At 37.9% G+C, this 20346-nt stretch overlaps 1 protein-coding gene across 12 annotated transcripts; it reads right to left on the bottom strand.

The window, feature by feature from the left end:
- Window positions 1-1175: 1175 nt before the first annotated feature.
- On the bottom strand, window positions 1176-20346 carry LOC122086487 (ubiquitin C-terminal hydrolase 12). 12 transcript variants are annotated; one of them, XM_042655310.1, is made up of 32 exons: window positions 20096-20346; window positions 19751-19814; window positions 19413-19560; window positions 19149-19306; window positions 18308-18573; window positions 17974-18192; window positions 17785-17893; window positions 17569-17684; window positions 16880-16978; window positions 13334-13443; window positions 12929-13003; window positions 12064-12142; window positions 11802-11948; window positions 11615-11695; window positions 11391-11510; window positions 9125-9247; window positions 7892-7969; window positions 7686-7774; window positions 7450-7558; window positions 7195-7263; window positions 6994-7104; window positions 5326-5381; window positions 5030-5207; window positions 4831-4932; window positions 4668-4739; window positions 4361-4426; window positions 3946-4011; window positions 3064-3150; window positions 2810-2923; window positions 2216-2290; window positions 2032-2118; window positions 1176-1818 (listed from the first exon to the last, which is right to left on the bottom strand). In XM_042655310.1, the coding sequence occupies exons 1-32, from the start codon at window positions 20123-20125 to the stop codon at window positions 1777-1779; spliced, it is 3345 nt and encodes a 1114-aa protein (XP_042511244.1). In that variant the 5' UTR covers window positions 20126-20346; the 3' UTR covers window positions 1176-1776. The 12 variants fall into 12 exon arrangements, with proteins under 12 accessions (XP_042511244.1, XP_042511237.1, XP_042511245.1 ...); XM_042655303.1 differs by having other exon boundaries at window positions 19413-19563; window positions 20053-20346; XM_042655311.1 differs by having other exon boundaries at window positions 2810-2926; window positions 19751-19811; window positions 20096-20345.

The following is a 20346-nucleotide window of genomic DNA, read 5'->3' on the forward strand; positions in this document are numbered from 1 at the left end:
GGTCATTGGGAATTTGAATTTAGTTCGGAACAGTTGCTTTCCTTCTCTTTTTTTCTGGGTAAACAAACAGTAGCTTTCAAGAGCTCACTATTTCTTCTCATTTGTATTAAGGAATTGGGAAAATTGCTTGCCACAGGGGTGAGGGAGATGAGGGAGATTCAGGCAAAGAGGGCAGAGGGAATGTAGGCTGGAGAGGAGGCAGGGAGAGTAGATGAAAATGGTGTAGGTGGGGATGGGTGAAGGGAGATGCAAAGGGTAGGGTATGACGAGGGCAGCAGCAGGGTCAGGGAAGAGGGCAAGAGTGGGGGAGATGCAAAAGGCTATAGAATGTGGCCAGACCAAGGGAAGGGGAGCAGGTAAAGTATTTTAAGGATTTTGATTTATCAGGGGAGAAAGAGGTCAAAGTTCTCTATAAAGTGAGGATTTTCTTTTGGATGGACAATTTGGCAAACCAAAACCCGATTTTGAGTAAACTCTGATTTTTCAGTGGAAAATACAGGCTCGACAATTGGTCATAAATTCTCTTTGTTATAAAACTATCAGTCAAGGTCCTCAAGGAATGGGTAATAAGATGATTTTTTGAATAATTTCCTTCATAGATGAACATAATTTTTCTTCCAGCAGATTCTCTCCATTCCTAGGGCACTTAGTAGAGGCGCCAATCCTACCAGGAGGTGTCGAGTTCAGGCCTCTTGGTTCACACCTAGCCTCCCTTCATATAGAATAGGATACAGTAGAACCTATCAAATAAAGAAAGCACGGTCCTAGTACTCGGTATCAGGATTCGGGATCAAGGATCAAGGATCAGATAATACCGATTTGATACCAAATTCAGATCACCCTAAATCGGCCGGAACAGATTTAATGCCCCCTATTTTCTGTAAAAAAAATTGAACTTTTTCCTCCCCGTGTTCACCCTCGATATGTACCTGTACAGATCCAATGATATGGCATCAACCCAGAATCAGTGCCCACACCCGATTTCAATAGACAATTCGGGTGATCTGATACCGACCCCTTAAACCACTTGCAAGTGAAGTTAATAAACAACACTGGTATTTTGATTGAGCCTGGAGTCACAGTGCAAAACCAACGCCCAAGCGCGGAACCCATTAATAACTTTCTACACAAATCCATAATTTCCTGTATTGCAAGTGTGACAAGAAAGACAAATCTTAAACAAATAGGGATATGAAGAGGTGGCTTTGTACGGCCAAACGAAGAACCGGAGGTAAAGATAGTTTCTTTTACACAAACTGAAAGGCCAGAATCAGCGGCATCAACAAACCACTGTACAACCCCTGAATCACCTAAGACAATCTAATGACAGGGTAGAAAAGAGAATTAAAGAAAAAATGTCGACAACATCGAACTATACCCTGTATACATCCCTAATGCAAAATCTTCTTATATACTGCTAAATTACACTGAAAATGATGATGGCCACTGACCTCTGTGTATGAGAAGAAGGCCTTCGGAAAAGAACAGAAGAGAAAAGAAAGCAAAGCGAACTTGAGGGGGTTGTCGCCGATGCCAGAAGAAACACACCGCATTAGGGAAGTATCTCCCCCACCCACACTGGAAATAAAGAATAAATACGCTACAAAATCAGTTACCAAACCCTGCAGACACCACCTCAATGGTGGCTTCCATTTTTTGTTTTCCTTTCAGACCCCTCTTTTCATGTTTTGTTCCCCATTTTCACACCTGACACATGGAACTGAAGGATATTATAGGGTTCAGCCAATGCTTTGGCGGAGGTTCGTCAGCTTTTACCTAGTTGTAGATTTTTACCGGCTTCTCAAATGTATGACGGTTCTGCAAAATTGGAGACAATGTCACTCTACTGTGGTTATGGAATCCCTAGCGTACCTGCTTATTTAACTCTTACACTACTTAGCAATCGTATATATATATATATATATAATATACCTTCTACCCCATGTCATCACTAATCAACAATAGTGATTCCTCAAAGATAATTTAAGATCAATGTAAAAAATTTGATCAAGAATTAATCTTGTACTTTACCTGATTAGCTGCATAAGCCCTTTTAGGAGCACTGTCAGAGTGCTCCAGTCCAAGATACTGCTCCCAAGCTCCATAAACATCTCTTCTCTGAAAACAGGATAAAAAAATTGACAGGTCATCAGGAAGAGAATGAAGATTGAGCACAAAGTAAATTAGAAGAAATAAACGTCTCAAATAGTCCTACCTGAAAACGACTGGATACAATGTCAGAATCTTGAAGATACTCAGGACGACCCAATGACAAAAATGCAAATTTCCACTGCACCAATAGGAAAAAAAATGTATATAATATACAAATGAAAATCAGTTTTCTAATGGCACATCTGATTAGTTTATGCATAGCCATTAATGATTTCCCAAGGATTCAAAACATGGAATCGGGGATCGCATAGGCCGGCTGGAATCGGTCCCAAAAAACCCTCGAATCAGCCACAGATCTGAAAACCCAAAGATTCTCGTGCTACCTCCCAAAAAGTAGGGGAAGAAAGCAAATGGCTCTACAGAGCAAGACCTCTCGCCCACCCAAAAAAGAAGTTTATGACGGTTATTCACCACCCCCACCCCCCAAAGAAAAAAAATTGTGATGGTTTGTGATGCTTAGTTTCTCTCATGTGTCAACCAAATGAGGAAGCATACAAAAATGGTTCAACATATAAACCACCCAACATCCCTACATAACAGAAGTCTAATACCCAAATCAAGGAAAACCAAGAGATCAGGATCGCCATCCATAAGACATGCCTCAAAAAAAAATAAAAAGAAAGAACAAGAGAGATACCTTGGTGAACTCCTCATCTGGAACCTGCAATTTCTTCTGTATACGCACTTTAACTTCAGCTAAAGTCTCGCCTTCATGAATGATCAGGAAAAAGGGCTCTCCAAAGTTCTGAACCTGCTGTTGAAACCAAAAATTTTTAAATATAAGATCATTTGGACAGTTGATTAAATTCAGGAATGAGCACTAGCAATCATTAGTCAGCAAAAGCTTTAAACAATGGGCAATGATACGAAGATTCCATCTAATATTTTTACCATCTGGTTTTGGGAAGTATCTTTTGTGAAGTGGTAAACATGAATCAAGCGGTCATGAGGGCCAAGGTTCTTCTCTTCTTCAGGAATCTGTAATAACAACCAAGGATTAGTACCTTTCAACAGTACCTTAAATTTGCACAAAAAAAAAACCCCATCAGTTTAAAGCTATAATGCCCAAGGTTAGGACCGACTCCAAACTCACCCAACCAAGGATCCCGCAAGGCGGGACCATCACTGGGTAATGGCCCTTTTTTAAATGCCCAGGCTTCAAGTTCAAAAATCATGTAGATAAGTCTGGTTGAAAACTTGAAATGGAAGTGAAAAAAAAACCCCTCCCCTTTTTCTTTTAGGGGTGAACTGGACTTTAAATAACAAAATTAGAAAAATTCTTGGAGCAAGTAGTCGTAAAAAACTATCCTTTTCCACCTCAGAAGTATTCATTTATCTTAAGAAAAATGGTCACCACTCCCCAACAAAAATAAAATCAACTAAGATAGGTTTCACAATTACACACTTGAAAAAACCCCCTCAGATTCTTAAGACATCCTCAGGCAATGATTTTCTCCTCAAAACTAGCAGCACAAAATTCTAGCTATAAGAAATTTCCTGCACCCATGGGAAGTGGACTCAATATGGTAAAATTATCCAAAAACTCAGTTTAACCAGGTCCTCTTCTGTAATAAAGGGTTCGGTCCAGCATGGAACATTCCAATAACTCTCAAGTCCAGGCACAAGCCTGAAATTATGTTTTAACCTGAATTGAAACATATAACACATCTAAACAGGCATAAGCATGCATCTTCCGTACGTACGCACGCACAAATACAATAAAAGCAGAGTACACTACATCTGGCAATATGCCTTGCTGAAAAATATACTTACCTCCTCAGCTCGCAATGTCCAGTACTGATCATTTATGTTCTCTATCTTTTCACTGGGGGGAAAGATCTGCAAGGTTGTTATTCAAGAATTATTCAGAGACAAGAATGAAACCGATTTGACAAATTATGATCTGGTCTTGAAGTTATCTATGAAATTTAATAGTAGCTGGCAGCTGACCCAAAGGGATCTATAGTCACTCCTTTCTGTCATGTTTTGTGAGAATCAATAGTACTAATCAGGCCATTCACATTCAACCCATAACAGGGTATAGTCACCTGAACTACTTAACTTGGGAATCCCAGTTCAAGATACCAAGTAAAAAGAATAAATAAATAAATGGTGATCTACATCCGCTCCAAATGGATCATTGTTAATCTGCTACATGCCACTAGAAGTCAAATAATTAAACAAATACCTTATAGATCTTGTGATAGAACACTTCAAGCAATCGGAGTTCGGCATTGGGATGAGACAGCTCGACCTGCTTCACAATGTGTCACATAAGTAGGTTTATTTCTTACTTCTAAAGATAATAATGATACGAATAAGAAGAAACATGGTGACTGAATGGAAAAGAGTTCCATAAACTAATCAATCGAGAAGCAATATTTATCCCACTAGGAATGGACCAAGCAGTCCAGAAAAAGATTAGCATGTTTACCTTACCCCACTAAAAGAGAAAGGAAACAAATAAAATGTCACAGAGGGAAGCAAGCACTCACCTTAGTTTTTAGGTCATTAATTACATCTGCAACTGTACTCTGTTTCGGAAGTCTTATACTATGAATGACCACCTGAAAACAAAAGAAAAGAGATCCAATGTAATGCAAAAAATCCTGAAATGATTGAGCAAATTAGAAAATAACCATTGAGATCTACACTTGCCTCATCCTTTACAGCCGAATGAAAAGCAACTTTCAAAGTTTTCAAGCCTTGCAATTCAGGCAGAGGGATATCCAATACTTCATAATACAAGATATCGGAAGTCTGATCAAAATAAATCCATCACAAGAAGCCATTCAATGGTTACCAAAAATGGACACAAAACCCCTAAAAAAGAATCAGGTTCCTTGTGATGACCTACCTGATTGTAGTGGACCAGCATGTCTGATAAATGCTCCACCCCCCGGAACTTGATTGGTTGGGGTTTAGGCTGCTGAGAGTAACAATTGTGGGATGTGAGCCTAATTTTGGATGGATCATCCAAGCCAAGTTGGCGAGCAACTCTTTCCACGACATCATCGTATGTGTTAAGCTTTGACCTAGCATTATTGCAAGCAGAAAAGGGAATCAATCACAAAGAATTATTATATTTTGAAACAAGTTTGCCTGTAGTTACAAGTAATGGTAAAACCCAGAGAAAAATTCATCAATACTTACAGCTCCAAACAAAAATCATCCTCCTTTGGCTTCTCAAGAGATCGGAAATGAACAACCTATAAATCATCAAATTATGTAAAGTCACGTATTTAGATATTCAAATTGAAACATAATAAAGATTAGAAGTAATAGTTTTTAGGTAGAAAAAGTAAAGTCGTTAAAGAATAATGTTGTTACTATTCTAACACATGTAAGTAACAAGTTCCATGTTATCAATGCCATAATAATGTTCCTTGGCGGTTCACAAGACTAGAACAATGTTTTAAGCAAAAGTGAAGAAAATACTCCGTTCTTTATCCTTCAAGAAAATTCTTTTACTGGCAACAAATAAAACCAAAAGACCCTGATATCCTCTAAAGACCGACACACTTTCACACCACTTATTTTAACAAACTAACAGGTTTTATTAATGCAAAAGGTAAGCTGCACAACCATGAAAACAACAATATAATTTTTTGTGCAGCATCATCCTCTATTTCTCCCTTATTTATGATTTAGCCCAGGTACCTAATACTCACTTTGCAGTATTTCCCTATCATCAATTTTCACCACCTCATTATCAGTCTAATTGTTAGTAAAGTTACACACCATATATTTTGTTTTTGTTCTACTTAATTTAAAACCTTTTGATTCCAAGGTTGATCTCTATAATTCCAACTTGGCATTTCTCCCTGTTTTTGTTTCATCCACCAAACAATATCATCAGCAAAAAGTATACACCAAAGGATCTCATCTTGAATGTAAATTCATCTATAATTAAAGCAAATAAATATAAGCGTAAAGCTGATACTTGATTAAACCCAATTGTAATTGAGAACTCACTACATTGCTCCCCGCAATTCTTACACTAGTCACCATACTCGCCACACATGTATATATATATATATATCAATGTCAACAAAACTTACTTGAAATACTTTTCTTCTCTCATACTTGCCAAATTAACTCTTTAGGATCTGTATCATAAACGTTTTTGTCAATAAAAAGACCATATGGAGATCCTTCTTACATTCTCTAAATCTTTCTATGAGTCTCTTAAGTAAATAAATAGCTTCTATAGTTGATTGTCATACCATAAAACCAAATTGGTTATCTATAATATTAGTTTCTTGTTTCAGGAGAGTTTGAATCTCTCTCCCCCATAATTTCATAGTATGATTAAGTTTTATGCCTCTATAGTTATTACAGCTTTGAATATCACCTTAATTTTATATATCGAAACCACAATGCTTCTCCTCCATTCATGTGGCATTGACTACAATATGATGGTTATTGAGGAACCATCCAGTAGTTTAAATTTGGCAACTGCAGGACATGGTACTTGAATATTAAGTCAATAGTCATTGCAAATTGGCACTAAAAACACAAAATCCAGCTTGCACGTGACAATGAATCAATTAAACTCTTTAACCTAATGAACTGAAGAATGTTTGATTTATGATATAAAATACAACTGAATTAACTATCACTTTTAATCTTACATACTGTAGAATGCCATTTATGATGTAATATCACACAGTAATACGCTGCTTTCTTCCTCCAACAAGAACCCACAACCAATATTACCAGCAGTATAAATTGGCTACCATATGTTGCTTTAACAAATATGACAAGGGAATGCCAGTAAAAAATAAATAAATAAATAAGAAGTCTTCAGAAAAAGCACACCTGGCGATTATGTACATATTCCAAAAATGATGGAACATCAGGATATCGGTATTGTTCATCGCTGTCAACAGGAGAAGATTTCTGGAAACAAATAATGTCCCCATCCTCAAGCTGCAATCAAAGGAAACATGTTAACTTAATTAGCACGGAAATGCAAGCAACAAATGAGCACACATACAATCACCCATGCATAATAAATACCTGGCTAGATCGAAATGTGAGTTTCTTGTCAATATGTTCACACATGACACTAGGCTCAAACTTAATTTCCTGGTCAACACAAAAGCATGACATAAAACTTAGATTTTCCTGATGTGCATGACTGGGCATAACCAGAGTGGAGCTACAAGAAGATAATAAAACAGCTACAATTCCACAACAAACATCAGATGAACTAGTTTCCCCCCTGGTGGGAGAAGAAAGGAAGAAAAGTGAAGTACAAGACCAGAGACTAACCTCATAAAGCTCAATTTCCTCATTCGCGGCAAAGCCAGCCATTTCATTAAGCCTTGTTAAGATATCCACAGGCTTGCCAGTACCCTTAACAAAAATCCTTCCAACAAACCTAAAAAGTTAAACCCAAAAAAAATTAAAAAATAAAAATCAATCCCACACCATATGGTTTTACTTCCCATCACCAAAAAAAAAATTGTATTGAGAAAAACAGTGGGAATGCAAGAAACAATAAGCACCGGAGCTCCTCCTTCTCAGGATCATATAGCTTGAAAAAAAGCAGAATATCCTCTTTTGTCTTGTCGGGTGGAGGAATAGGACGCAAATCCTGTACGACAAATATGGAAAGGCATTTAGACGGCAGAAAAAGGAGAAAGATACCCACACACCAACAATCAAGCAAGCTTGAGAATGTATTAAATCCAACTGAAATAAGGATACTAACCAGCCCAAGCTCCACTTCCAAGAATAACTTTAGTTCCGCATTATGCGCTTTATTCGAAACCTCCCTCAATTGTCCAACCTACAAGGAAGGTTGCATTAATCATAAAATGCATGCCTTACATTTTCTAGATGGCAAAAACATCAGAGATCAACTGCCCCGTTGATACTAAACACCTCAACCAGAACCTGGAGCTTAAATTATAAAGAAAACTTATGGGTTTTCGACCACTAGGCTATTAGCAAGTGAGACACCCTTCCAGTAAAAAGGGGGGACCCGGTGGGGGGAGGCTTCTTGATTATTCAGGACCTGATCAAATCCTATGCAATAGTCGCCGTAATTTCATGTATCCTGCCATACTCCACAAAAATTCTTTTTATGCTAAGAGACAAAGAAATAGATTCATCATTCCATTCCAATCTAATCAAGAACGGGAGAACGAACTAATGTCCAGTTCGGGTATCTCAATTGAAATACCCATAAACGGTATTTTTCGTAGAAACAGTATTCTTGCGTATTTCGATGACCCATGATACAGAAGAAAGAGTGAGGAAGGGGCTTCTCTCCACCGATGGCAGAGGGTTCCACCCTAAAGGTCCTTCTCAATGGATACAGGGTGAAATGCCTTTCCTACTTTCACTGCATCTGCCTCTGCCTCTGCCTCTGCTTCAGACGCGTCACTTTCTGTCGCATACTTCACCAAACAGAATTAGCGATCAAAAAAATTAAAGCCCCCTCTCTCCAGTTGGTGTAGGATAATCATAGAAAATAACTTTCTCATTGATCCTTTATAATCTTCAGTCTGAACCCTCTTCCGGAATTCACATTCCCTTCATCAAATCGAGGAGCCCTACTAAACCATTCAACACCTACAGAATGTAGGATTCCAAACCACCATATCCCCAGCAAGGTGGACATTCATATAGAAAGGACACACATCAAGACCCCACCAACAACAATCGGGATGATGACTATAGTGTAATATCACTTTGCATGCAAAATGGAGTGGTTCACCAGCCCTTTAACTAATAATTTATAAAACATAATAAAAATTAAAAAGAAGAAGTAAAGCAATGCATCTATTGCTCCATTCATGATAGCTAAATATTGGTGATCGAGCCCCAAATCTTTTTTAAGGAAAAAAAAAGCAATACATGTGCTAAATTCATGATAACTTTTGAATACAAGAGATTGAATCCCATTAAACAAACAAAAATGACAGTGGAAAGCACTTACAGATTGTTGCTCTTCCTGGTGAGTTAATGGCCGGTTTGGACGATAAGTATGGTTTTGCCGCTTTGCCCACAGCCAAAAGCGCTGGAATTGCACTGGTATGCCAAAATCTTTAGCAACCTCTTCCTGTGAACCATTTTTATAGTTAGACAGTAACCAAACAAAGTAAAAAAGACAATAACTTGAGACAGAAAAGACAAAAATTGATTACTGCAAGTTCTTTGCATGCATGAAACAGACTAAGCATCGCTAAGTCCATAAGAAAGTACGGTAACCACCCAAAAAAAAGATTTCCCCAACTGCCAATCAGAATCACCAAAATTTACAACAAAATGAAGAGTAGCCCATTTTGCTAAAATGTACAAGTAATACCAATGGTAAAAATCTGAAGCAAAATTGTATCACACAAGCTGGTTCACCACTCTCATGACCTAGGAACCTTAAAAGATTATCTTGGAAAAAAATAAATCTCATCCTCAGACCTCACTCAAAAAATGTAAAGCACCTTGAGGAATCAAAAGAGTACACCAATTCTCCAAACTAAAAGTAAACTTTCTGAATACTGACAAAAAGTGCATCAGCACTTCAAGAAGCAATAACAGAAGCACCACACATTATTAGCTAGGCTTGATAAACAACTATGCATCATCATATATAGGGAGGGGAGAAGTTCCAAATTGCAGCTTTGTAAGGGTAAGAAGTCATGTTCAGTAAAGGGTGGGTAGGGTGCTCATGAGACCAGATGGCATCTTAGATAGCACCAGAGGAAGGGTTAGGTTAGTCCCACTACCCCTGATACAAATTAAATTCCAGTAAGTATATCGCCACAACACAAACCTAATTCATTCTTTCCAAACCCAGAAAATTGATATGTGGCCAATAAAGAGGACTTGCATGTAAAATTATTTGTCAACTGATTTATTATTTTAAATAAATATTTTAAGTCATTGGACCACCTAAGTTGGAGTTCCTTTGACCAAATACTACATCCGATTGGAGCTTCGTTTTCTATTCTGGAGAATGTCTTAGAAACAGTATTATTTAAGAACTAGAGGGAAGCACAGAAACTAGACAAGGTTATTCCTAATCATAATCTATTCATTTACACAATCAAAGCATTATGCAAGCTGGTTAATTGGGTGGTAGGAAAATTGTCGATTCTTTATAGGCTTCTCATAATTCTAAAGATGACCACAATATATATATATATATCAATATTGCATTTTGCAAATGATTCTCTAATTTTTGTAGAGAATCACATAAATGAGCATATCCCTCCCAAGCACTACTTATTGGAGTTGGCAGTTTTAGGCGTACCCGGTGCATAAGGCTCCCGCATATGCTAGGTGGGGTGGGGTGGGGTGGGGTGGGGTGAGGTGGGGTGGGGTGGGGTGGGTACGCAGCCTTACCCCAAGAATGTCAAGGTTGTTTCGACTGCTTGACCACCAGGTCAACACTCGTACCTTACCGTTGGACCAAGCATGCCCCTTTGTTAGCAGTTTCAGGCTACCATATTATTATTTTTTTTTTTTTTAAAGAATAAGGTGATTCCAGTTGCAGGTGCTAGAATGATACAAGAAAATGCCAATAACCTGAATCATATGGTGAGCAGCAACAGCAAGAAATATTTTGGGACAGCGAATGGGGCAAAGCAAAAGTGCAAAACCATGAGAGAGTAGGGGAAAACCAAGACCAAAGATTATTAAATTGGAAAGTGTAACTGTCAAAAGAAAGTAGGCAAACCTCGAATAAAATTGATTACCTAATGCTTTTAAAAAAACCCACCGCACAATATAACCAATTTTACACATAATACCATTCCTGTGGAGAGAGCAAGGGGTGGGAGAAATGCTTTTGAGGGGAGAGGGAGAGAGAGGTGAATAATGCAACTACGGGGAAGTTATCTCATTACCATTGTCGGGTTTTTCCTATATATATATATATATATATCACTTTACTTCTTCAAATGCCAAGGGTAACTCAGGGAAATGAAATATTGATCTGCTTCACCCTTAAAAGCAGGAAGGCAGGATTGTCTATAGTGTAGATTCCAGCACAGAGAGAAGAAGCCGGCAAGCGAATAGAAAGAACGAGCCATAAACCAAAAATAAGCTACATAAGCTACAATTTCTGAACAGACCAATACGTCCACAGTAAGAATAAAAAAAAAAAAGTACCCGAAAATTGGCAAAATCCCATAGGTGAAAAAAGCATTGTCACAAGCTGTCAAACTTCCTGAACTGCAATTCAAACACTTACTTAACCATACCTTGAAAAGAGTAAAAGGCATTTGTTTTTGAATACGGAAGCTCCGGACTTTGTCATGATCCACAAGATCAAAATAAATATCCCTCCCAATCTGCTCAACAAGATCCTCATTCCGTGCAACCTAATGGTACCAAACAACTGCTTCAGTAAGAAAAGTAAGTGGTTCACCAATTCTGACTCTTTGTACGCAATCAAAGGTTTAAAAAGTATATTGCATCCATTTACCTTTATGATGGTATAAAGGTGTGCCTCTGCTTTTTCCTTTTTCTTGTGCTCCTTTTCTTCTTGTTCTTTCTTCAGCCTTATCTGAAATACAAGGTTAGATGTTCGCAGGACTTCTCAGAAAAAGAGAGGGGGAAAAAAAGTAAGTCAACAGAAGAATTCAAACAAATTATTCACACAAGTATCTTACCCTAAGGTGTTCAGCTATGTCCTTCTCATCCACGTTACAAATTATTTTATCTTTGTCACTTTCACGTATATACACAAGCATGTATGCATTGGAATACTTCGTAAACTTAAATGGTGTGTTGTTGAAGCCAGGATTTGTCTGAGGTAACTGTTTTAGAAAAGGTGAAAAGAATGAAAAGTTGAAAACATGTTAAAATGAAATTCCAGCTGAACGTTCCTTAGAAGAAATGCACTCAGAAGCACATAGGTTGCAATAACCTCACCTCTTCCTCACCGCCATACTGCTCCTCCAAGGCCCTCTTCACATCTTCTTTTGTTACCCGTTCATCATCAAACTTGAACCTGAATATAACAATTAACCAATTCAAAATTACTATTAAGAATTAATCACAATGCTGCTGGGCCATACAAAATTAGCTTAAAAGAAATCTTGAATAGTGTTCTTATATAGTAAAACACAAACAGATATATAAACCAGAATTACAAAGACACACAAAAAGTAAATCGCCACGAAAACGTAAATCACAATGCCCGTGGTCAAGCCAATGCTCAACCCACACAGTAACTGAGCAGCAAAGGTTAAAAACAAATATTGAGAAATCCACCAGTAAGTCCGTGTAACCAAGTGAAGCTTTTGAGAGAGAGCCACTGAACTAACTTATGAGTTTACAAGAGCTGAATGAGGAATGAAAAGCTTTTAAACCTCGTATACTATATATATTATCATAGCCATAGTTTTGAGGATCACCACTGTCTTGTCCAGTCTGAATTGGTATATGGCCTGACCAAGGTAATCAAGGCGTAAGTCGACCCAAGGCAATGGAGGATGGTAAAAAATCAACGATTGCCTTTTTAGTCCAGGCGGCTCAGCCTGGACGCTAGACAAAGCGTTGATAACTATGGGTCTGACCGATCCAATCTATTATATACCTTGGATCAGCAGATACACTGTATATGAGGATACTTTGATTGGATTGTTTTGATCCAAACCGATCTGGATCAGTATCACCCATGAGACACCCGTAAATGATGAGAGCATTTATTTGAGCCCCAGCAGTACACCTAAAATGTATAACAAAGAAACAGTTCAATGTTTACAAACCATCATTTCAAGGACAAAATACCCACCATTGATCAGAAAGGGTTGGCCTGATAAAAGCATAATAATGTCCACCATGCACCCCGCCACTGTGAACCAAAACACTGCAAATAAACAAGAATAAGATTGGGAGGAAGGGAAGAAAGTATATAATTTCTTAACAGTAAAGTCGCATAACTTTTCCTCATAAAACCAACATACAAGAACTAAATCCTAATTTTGAGCATAATGCAATTTTTTTTTTTTTTAAATAGCATTACTGTTGGACTAAAAAATCCAAAACTACCAACCAAACATGAATCAGACAAGAAATTTTCTTCGTGAGGAATTTCAAGAACCAGATAACAAAAGTAATATAATTATGTATCACTAGAGCAATGACCAATTGGTCAGTGGTTGAATCCAGACAGCTTCATTCCTGATATAACCAATACCTGTGAAGGGTATAGAGGTTGCGAACTCTACGATCTGCATCAGGCGACAAATATTTTCCATTCTCTCTATCGAGGTCTAATTGCAGAGGGAACTCATAACGGTCATTTATCTACATGAATGAAAGTCAAATAATAAATTAAATCATTTACATGAAAGAACCTTAAAAAGTACAGGGGGCGAAGAAAATATTCTCCCAAGCAAAAGAAATACGATTTATTTTTCATAATTAAGAAAAAAGAATTCAGTTCATAGCACACAAAAACCATTATAATTATAACAAGTAATGACCAGTAGAACTGTAGAAGTAAGCCCAGCTGCTTAATAAAAAATGCAGTATATGAAGAAACAATTAGAAATCTAACTTAAAATTACGGCTTCTTGGCGTGCCCCCACTATGGCTCCACAAAGGCACTTACTGTTGCTAAGCAAGGAGGAAGACCAAGGTATTATGCAAGAGAGAGAAAAAAAAAGGAAGGAAGAAGAGGAAGAACGAGGTAGTGCTATGGTAGCATCCGTGTCTTCCTATAGCCAGGAAGCAACTCCCCCATGGGGCTCGAGTACAAAACTTCTACCAAAAAACAGCAGCCCAACACAACTTAACAAAACGGTAACTGCAACAATGGACATTGGCGAAGATTGTCACTGTAGTTAAAAGCCTCCAATGCAGTATTAGGAGGAGAAGGAAACCGAAGTTACTCTGCTATTTTAATTTATATCAAGAGTTATGTTGGGAAGCCTTCCTACAGATGCTATTACACACTGCCTGCAGTCTATAATCCGTATGCATCTCAACACTTGTACTAATCACAAAATATCACTGGATAGCAACACAAATCTTATGCAACTGTTTTTACTTTATCCAGGGAGATATCTACTGCTAAATAAGAATTAGCCAAATCTTTTCAGAACACCTTAAATCACACCTCTTATCCCCCTCCGCCAGTACTTTTAGGTTCTTTGAATTGCACCCATTGCACCCCATCACTCCCCAATACATTTGTCTTCACTTCAAATGACCAAAACATCTGAGTAAAAGATTCTAATAATGTCACCTACGAATGATACTCTTAAGTTCCCAACAATGCATCCTATTCTTCTAGTCTTTTCCGAAGGCCAAAACTTACCAGTCTTGAGTTATGATCCTCAGGACATTGGACTATTCTTTTCAAATGGCAACAGGTTTCTTATATTAATGATTTACGGTACAAATCAGTACAAGAGAGTGGAAAGCATCACCAACCCCAAAGGGGTAGCTCAGTTGGCAAAGGCCAACTACTCATAATAAAGAGGTCATGAGTTTCTCTCCTTGGGGCCTATCTATCTCCCCCCCCCCCCCCCCCCCCGCCCCCATAAAAAAAATTAAAAAATAATAAAAATAAATAAATAAGTAAATAAAAAAGACACTGTGAAGCAATGAACATTTGAGCTACATGCAAAAGTACAAATTGCACAAATGATGACAACCAACAAGTGTACCTAAAACCAACTCTATGTCCTCTAACAGAAAGGATCTCCAACTGTCACAGAAAGAAGACCCCAAAAATATCAAAATCTAGCCAACACTGGCAATCAGTTTCAGTAGTTGACCATGTTGAATCATCAAAAAGTTCCGTTAGTAACCGTATCCAAATAGGTCCAACAATAATAAACAATATCCCCTCCCTTTCTTTGTTGTCATCCAAGCACTAATGAATCTTCCATTATCAGCCATGAACTTCCGCATCCTACATTCCCATAATTATAAACCAATAACAAGTCCCACTTCAATATGCAAAACTTGTCACATACAACTTAATGTAGGAATGGATTTGACAACCAAACCAGCCCCAAACTGCAGGAGCTTTTAAACTAAGAACAATCAAAACCAATAGCAAACTTATAGCAGAAAATCAGACTTCGGCCACAAACCATAAATTGATAAACGATCTCAATGAACAGTAACCAAAAGCGGAATAAATCAGCAGCAGTCTTAGGATTAAACCAGAAATTTTAATAACAATATAACACCTCCAGTAGGTTCAGATCACAGATACTAATAGTCCAGAATGTCACAGTAACACAGAACAGAAAACAGAATCTAAATCTGTGCAGATTTGACAATCGGCCAGAACTGCTTGACAGTTCACTTCAACAGATCCAGTGATCTGATTGACCCCAAAATTAGATCAATCCTCCCTCTGGATAGGATTATCCTTCAATCAGAATATGGAGGCCATTGGATGGCTGGTTCTCCAAAAACAGCTAGGCCGATAGGAAGGAAAACAGAGAAAACCAACCAGAAATCTGCAGAGAAGTTTGATCACTTACCTGAACTGCTGGAGAAGAGAATCCAATAAGAAAACCAGAAAAGAAAAGACCCACCCGGACTTCTCGCCGCAGAGTGTCAATCGGATCACACACCAATCCCTAACCCTTGACCAGACACAAAAGTATAGCCATGGAGTAAACCCAGCGGCAGCAGCATGAAGCTTCTCTTTTTTTTTAATTGTAAAAATCATTCTAGGCCTTTAGGAGCCTCCTCTTCTTTATATTTATAATGTTAATGGGGGAGGGAATTGCAAAATAGAAGGTTCTCAAAAAGGAAACCAAATATTCTCCTAATACAATAGTTACTAAAAACTAAAATTAAAAACTAACTGAAATTAGAAACTAGTTGAAAAAGGAAACTAACTACTAATGACTTGACTCAATTAATAACTTGACTCCTAAAGAAACAAATATAACTCAAATCAAGCCCAATTAAAAAGGAAACTAATGAAAATGGAAACTAACTAGTAATCCCGTACTCAATCTTAGAGCCCCCCTTTTAGACCCATAAAATTGGTCTATTACACTCAAAATACATGGGATCAAAGGCCCAACATGTATGGAACCCAACCCTAAGCTTATTCCTAATAAAACAAGCCTATTTTGATAATTAATCTGCATCACAACTAAAATGCCATCTGCATTTCACATTTGACCACTCAAATATCTGCTGCTAAAAACAAACTGTGACTTTGTTTTTTACTTTAGGCTACACCATAAAATAACATTTGTTCTGTACACACTTTATGGTGTGATTGGATCATCAGTATTTGAGTATCCAAAAAATTATAGTACGTTGTTATTTACGTCTCTATGCATTCTACTGTTTGTATAGATATACTTCACCTATCAGGATTCTTATTTTAAAATAAAAAATAGAAGAGGAAGAAAATACGGGAGAGGAGAGAGAGAGTGAAGATGACCTCTCCTCTTTCTTTCTACCACTCTTCCTAATAAGTGGATCTATCTAATCCTAATCTACAATACTAAATAAAACCTAACAACAAAACCATGAGCCAATAGCAATGATCTCATTAATAGACCGAGAGACAGAGTTATAGATTGAGAAATTGAAAAAAAGCGTCCCCCTTTGGGTTTTTTAAATACCAAAAAATAGTATATTGTGATTACAATGATATCACGATTCACGGCATTTTGGGTTATCCTATCCTAATGGACAGAATTAAGTCATATAAAAGAAATCGTGATGTAGAATGAGAGGCTGCATAAATACTAACCTTAACCATAGTGTCCCGCATGAAATCATACTCAAACCGTTTTAGCTGAAGCTGAAGGACAGGAGGGAAATCAATGAACAGGACACCCTTCCTAGCATCCTGGACAAATCAAAATAACATTTCCTCTGAGAATCATCTTCAGGCAAGTCATCAGACGAAAGATAATTTTTACATCATCATATCATGGAATTAAGTATAGGGGAAAAGATTTTTTTTTAATATTTTCTCTCTCCTGTTCTGAATATGTGAGCCCATAAGAATGACATTTTTTTTCAAGACAACTGTTGGTGTAGCGTGCAGATTAAACCATCTCCCTTAAATATAAAACAGAAATATTGACTATGTCCAGAGGAAGTTGAAGAAGCACACTGTAATGAACAGGAAGATATTAAAAACAACAAAACTTCAGAGATATCACTTCTAACCGTCGTTAGTGCCAGCAACTACTGAAGGCTACAACAGCTAAGTTTGGCAGACCTAAGGAATAAGGACCGATAAAAAAAGTTACTCTTGAATTTTAAAAGCAATCTGGAGCTTGATTCTTATTCGAAATGGCTCATGCCTGGAAAACATCATAAACTGTGATGCAGGACAGGTGTGAGAGCCTCCGCAACGTGTGAGTTTTAAGCTGAGATGGCTCCCACATTACTATGTTGCTCACCATTCACTCTAAACAAATAGCCTCTTACCTGCAATCCATGTTGCTCAGCATGATACTTGTTATCACCCTCAAGGCGTTCAACTTCCACGTACTTATCAAAAGAAGCATAAACGTCTCGACAGCCTTTGACATCAAGCTGAAGGTCTGTCACACACATATATTGAGTTGAATACCATGTAAGAATATTGATCAAGACCCCACAGTACTAACCTCAACAAGTCGACACTGAAACTGAAAAAGATACCATAAAATGACTCCTTTCTTGTAGACTTGTAGTCCACATTGATGCATTCAATGTAGTTCATATGGTGCCCTTCGAACAACTGTTGTATTGTACCCTCCACTACAGTTCCCTGAGCCAGTAGATGAAATAGCTAAGTTCAGACTGTCTCAATGTCATATAAAATTGGAAAAAACAGTAACAGCAAACCACCTTCATTTTATCTTCCAGCTTTTCACAAAGAACTCTATTAAGTTCTTGGACGTCATGTTGCATGAATGAATCATATGTGTCCCATCCAAAAGACTTGGTCAGCTCTTTTGTTGCAACACTGTTGTCACTGTACTGAAGCTTATAGAATAAGCTCTGTAGAGCCAGAGGGATGCTCCCCGATGGCATATCATTCTCAGTTGTTGGCATATGGTAAACAGCCTGAAATACAAAATAAAATACAGCACTTGCTTGTTTGAAAAATAAAATAAAACAAAAAAAAGGCAAGGGAAAATATTATCAACTGGATGGTTGGAAAACAAGTTGAAGAGTTGACCTTTCTAAAATAGGGGATATGATACAGAGTTTGGAGGAGAGAATTCATGTAACAGGTTGCCCCTTGGTTCTTGAGTCCAACATAACCTGTTTCCTTTTTGGAGTCGTAGGTCCAGTAATCCACAACCCTTCGGACAGCAACCTCAGCTTCAACAATGACCGTATCATTCACAAGATATCCTCTACCAGGGTCATACAGTTCACTGAGAGGCATGAACGACGTAAAACCCCAGTCACTCTCTCGAGCATTGAATTGATGCTGTGTGTCTGCACAAAGTAGAAGATTGAAGTTAATAACAAATTTAGAGGTGTACCAATGTTCAACATCCTGAGCTCTTTTGACAATAAGATACAAGATGAACACCAATATCAATAGACACGAGAAGAAAATATAGTCTCAACCTGGATGCAGTTATTATTATATAACATTAGCAAAAGAAGAAATACTGGAAGACAAAGACTTTCAAAACAATAACGAATACAAATCAACCTACGTAGTGGAATGCATCTAGCACATGACAAAAATGGACATGGTTACTTCTGTTTTTTTTTTTCAGCCAGTTCTTATAAGTGGGGGACAATGGGAGTGAAATGGTATAAGCCCAACATTCAGGACAATGTTAAATATAAAAATATTGCGAGTGAGCGAAGTTATTGTCAGTGAGCCAATAGAAGTACAGATGGGACAGTACAGTGACAATCTATGGGTAATCACAGAAGAAAGCAAAGGATAGTTTGGCCCATTATGCATTAACATCTCAAAGAGTTTCCCTAACTAAGCAAACATTTAAAAAGAGATTTATCCAGCCAGATTCAAACAAAAAAGATGGTGAAGATTATACCTTTTCTAACTGTGTATTTGTTATGGATTTGATTAATCACAGCCAAGCTGAATTGGGCATATCTACTCCATCCATAAGGCAAATTCACCGAATCAGCTACATCTAGATACATGGACAAATGGTCCACGTTGTTTCCCTTGGGAAAAATGAGCACCCGCCTGCCCAAAGCAATGCAAGGGTCGGAGATACATCGGAATTAAAAAATTCAAATACCCATCAAACTGCAGAAGAAATCATCAGACTAGTGAGCAGAGATCCACATACCATTTAAAACCGCCGACAAAGAAAACATCAGAGTAGTGCTTCTTGGCGTTCAACCTAGTAAAGTTTTCAATCGTCCACGTGAATCTCGAAGACGGAGGATCCTCAACTGGCTGGTTCTCAACTGTACTGGCAGTCTCCGCTTGTGCAACTACTAATAAGTAACAGAGTAATCAGGAAAAAAGAATATACGGAAACCCTAACAACAGTCACCGTTAATAAACTATGACGCCCACTATAACTCTCACATCACTAAAAAAGAATTTTGAACCATGTCCCAAGAATCAAGCTAACCAAACATAAGAGACCTATATAAACGCTACGTCGCAAAATTTCATTACCTTCCATTGGCTGGGGACCGTCGGCGAAATCCGAATGAGGGACCAACATCTCTTCGTCTTCCTGCTGCAAAACAAAGCACGAATCAGAGCTTCGATCCAGCAAAACCAAACCCTGTGAATTGAATCGAAACCCTAGACATCGAAGAAAATTGCAGTAGAATTGGCGAAATTGAGGTCGATTCAGAACCTCCGAATCGTAAGCAAAACCCTAGAACAGCAAAATCGATGAAAATATACTTCAATAGAGAAAGCGAACTAACAAGAGGTTGATTAAACACAAAAGCAAATACGGAATGAAATACCGATATTAGGTTGAGACTTTGAGAGGGAGAGATTATTTTATACATCTAACGGTGGAGGAGTCATCATAGTCATTGATAGTGAGAGATAGGTCGTCCGATCGACGAATCTGCGAACGGCGGAAGACGGTGACCGCAGAGACAGAGGGGAGAGAGACAGAGAGAGAAGAGAGAGAAAGTTGAGGAGGAGACTCTGCAACGAGACAACCAAAAAATAGTTTCGGAAAAGGCCGTGAGTGTTATTTCGAGGAAGGGTATATTCGGAATTTGAATGTCACAGTTTGGGAAGGAAAAGGA

The sequence above is a fragment of the Macadamia integrifolia genome, chromosome 8, assembly GCF_013358625.1.
Source record: "Macadamia integrifolia cultivar HAES 741 chromosome 8, SCU_Mint_v3, whole genome shotgun sequence".
In the NCBI taxonomy this organism is placed as follows: Eukaryota; Viridiplantae; Streptophyta; class Magnoliopsida; order Proteales; family Proteaceae; genus Macadamia; species Macadamia integrifolia.

Coding starts and splice junctions, on each gene's coding strand:
- LOC122086487 (XM_042655302.1), bottom strand. CDS start 20,097: ATGTATAAAATAATCTCTCCCTCTCAAAGTCTCAACCTAATATCG. Junction 18,574..19,148: donor CAAATACACAGTTAGAAAAG/GTATAATCTTCA, acceptor TACTTTGTGCAG/ACACACAGCATCAATTCAAT. Junction 11,696..11,801: donor ACATAGCTGAACACCTTAGG/GTAAGATACTTG, acceptor CTTGTATTTCAG/ATAAGGCTGAAGAAAGAACA.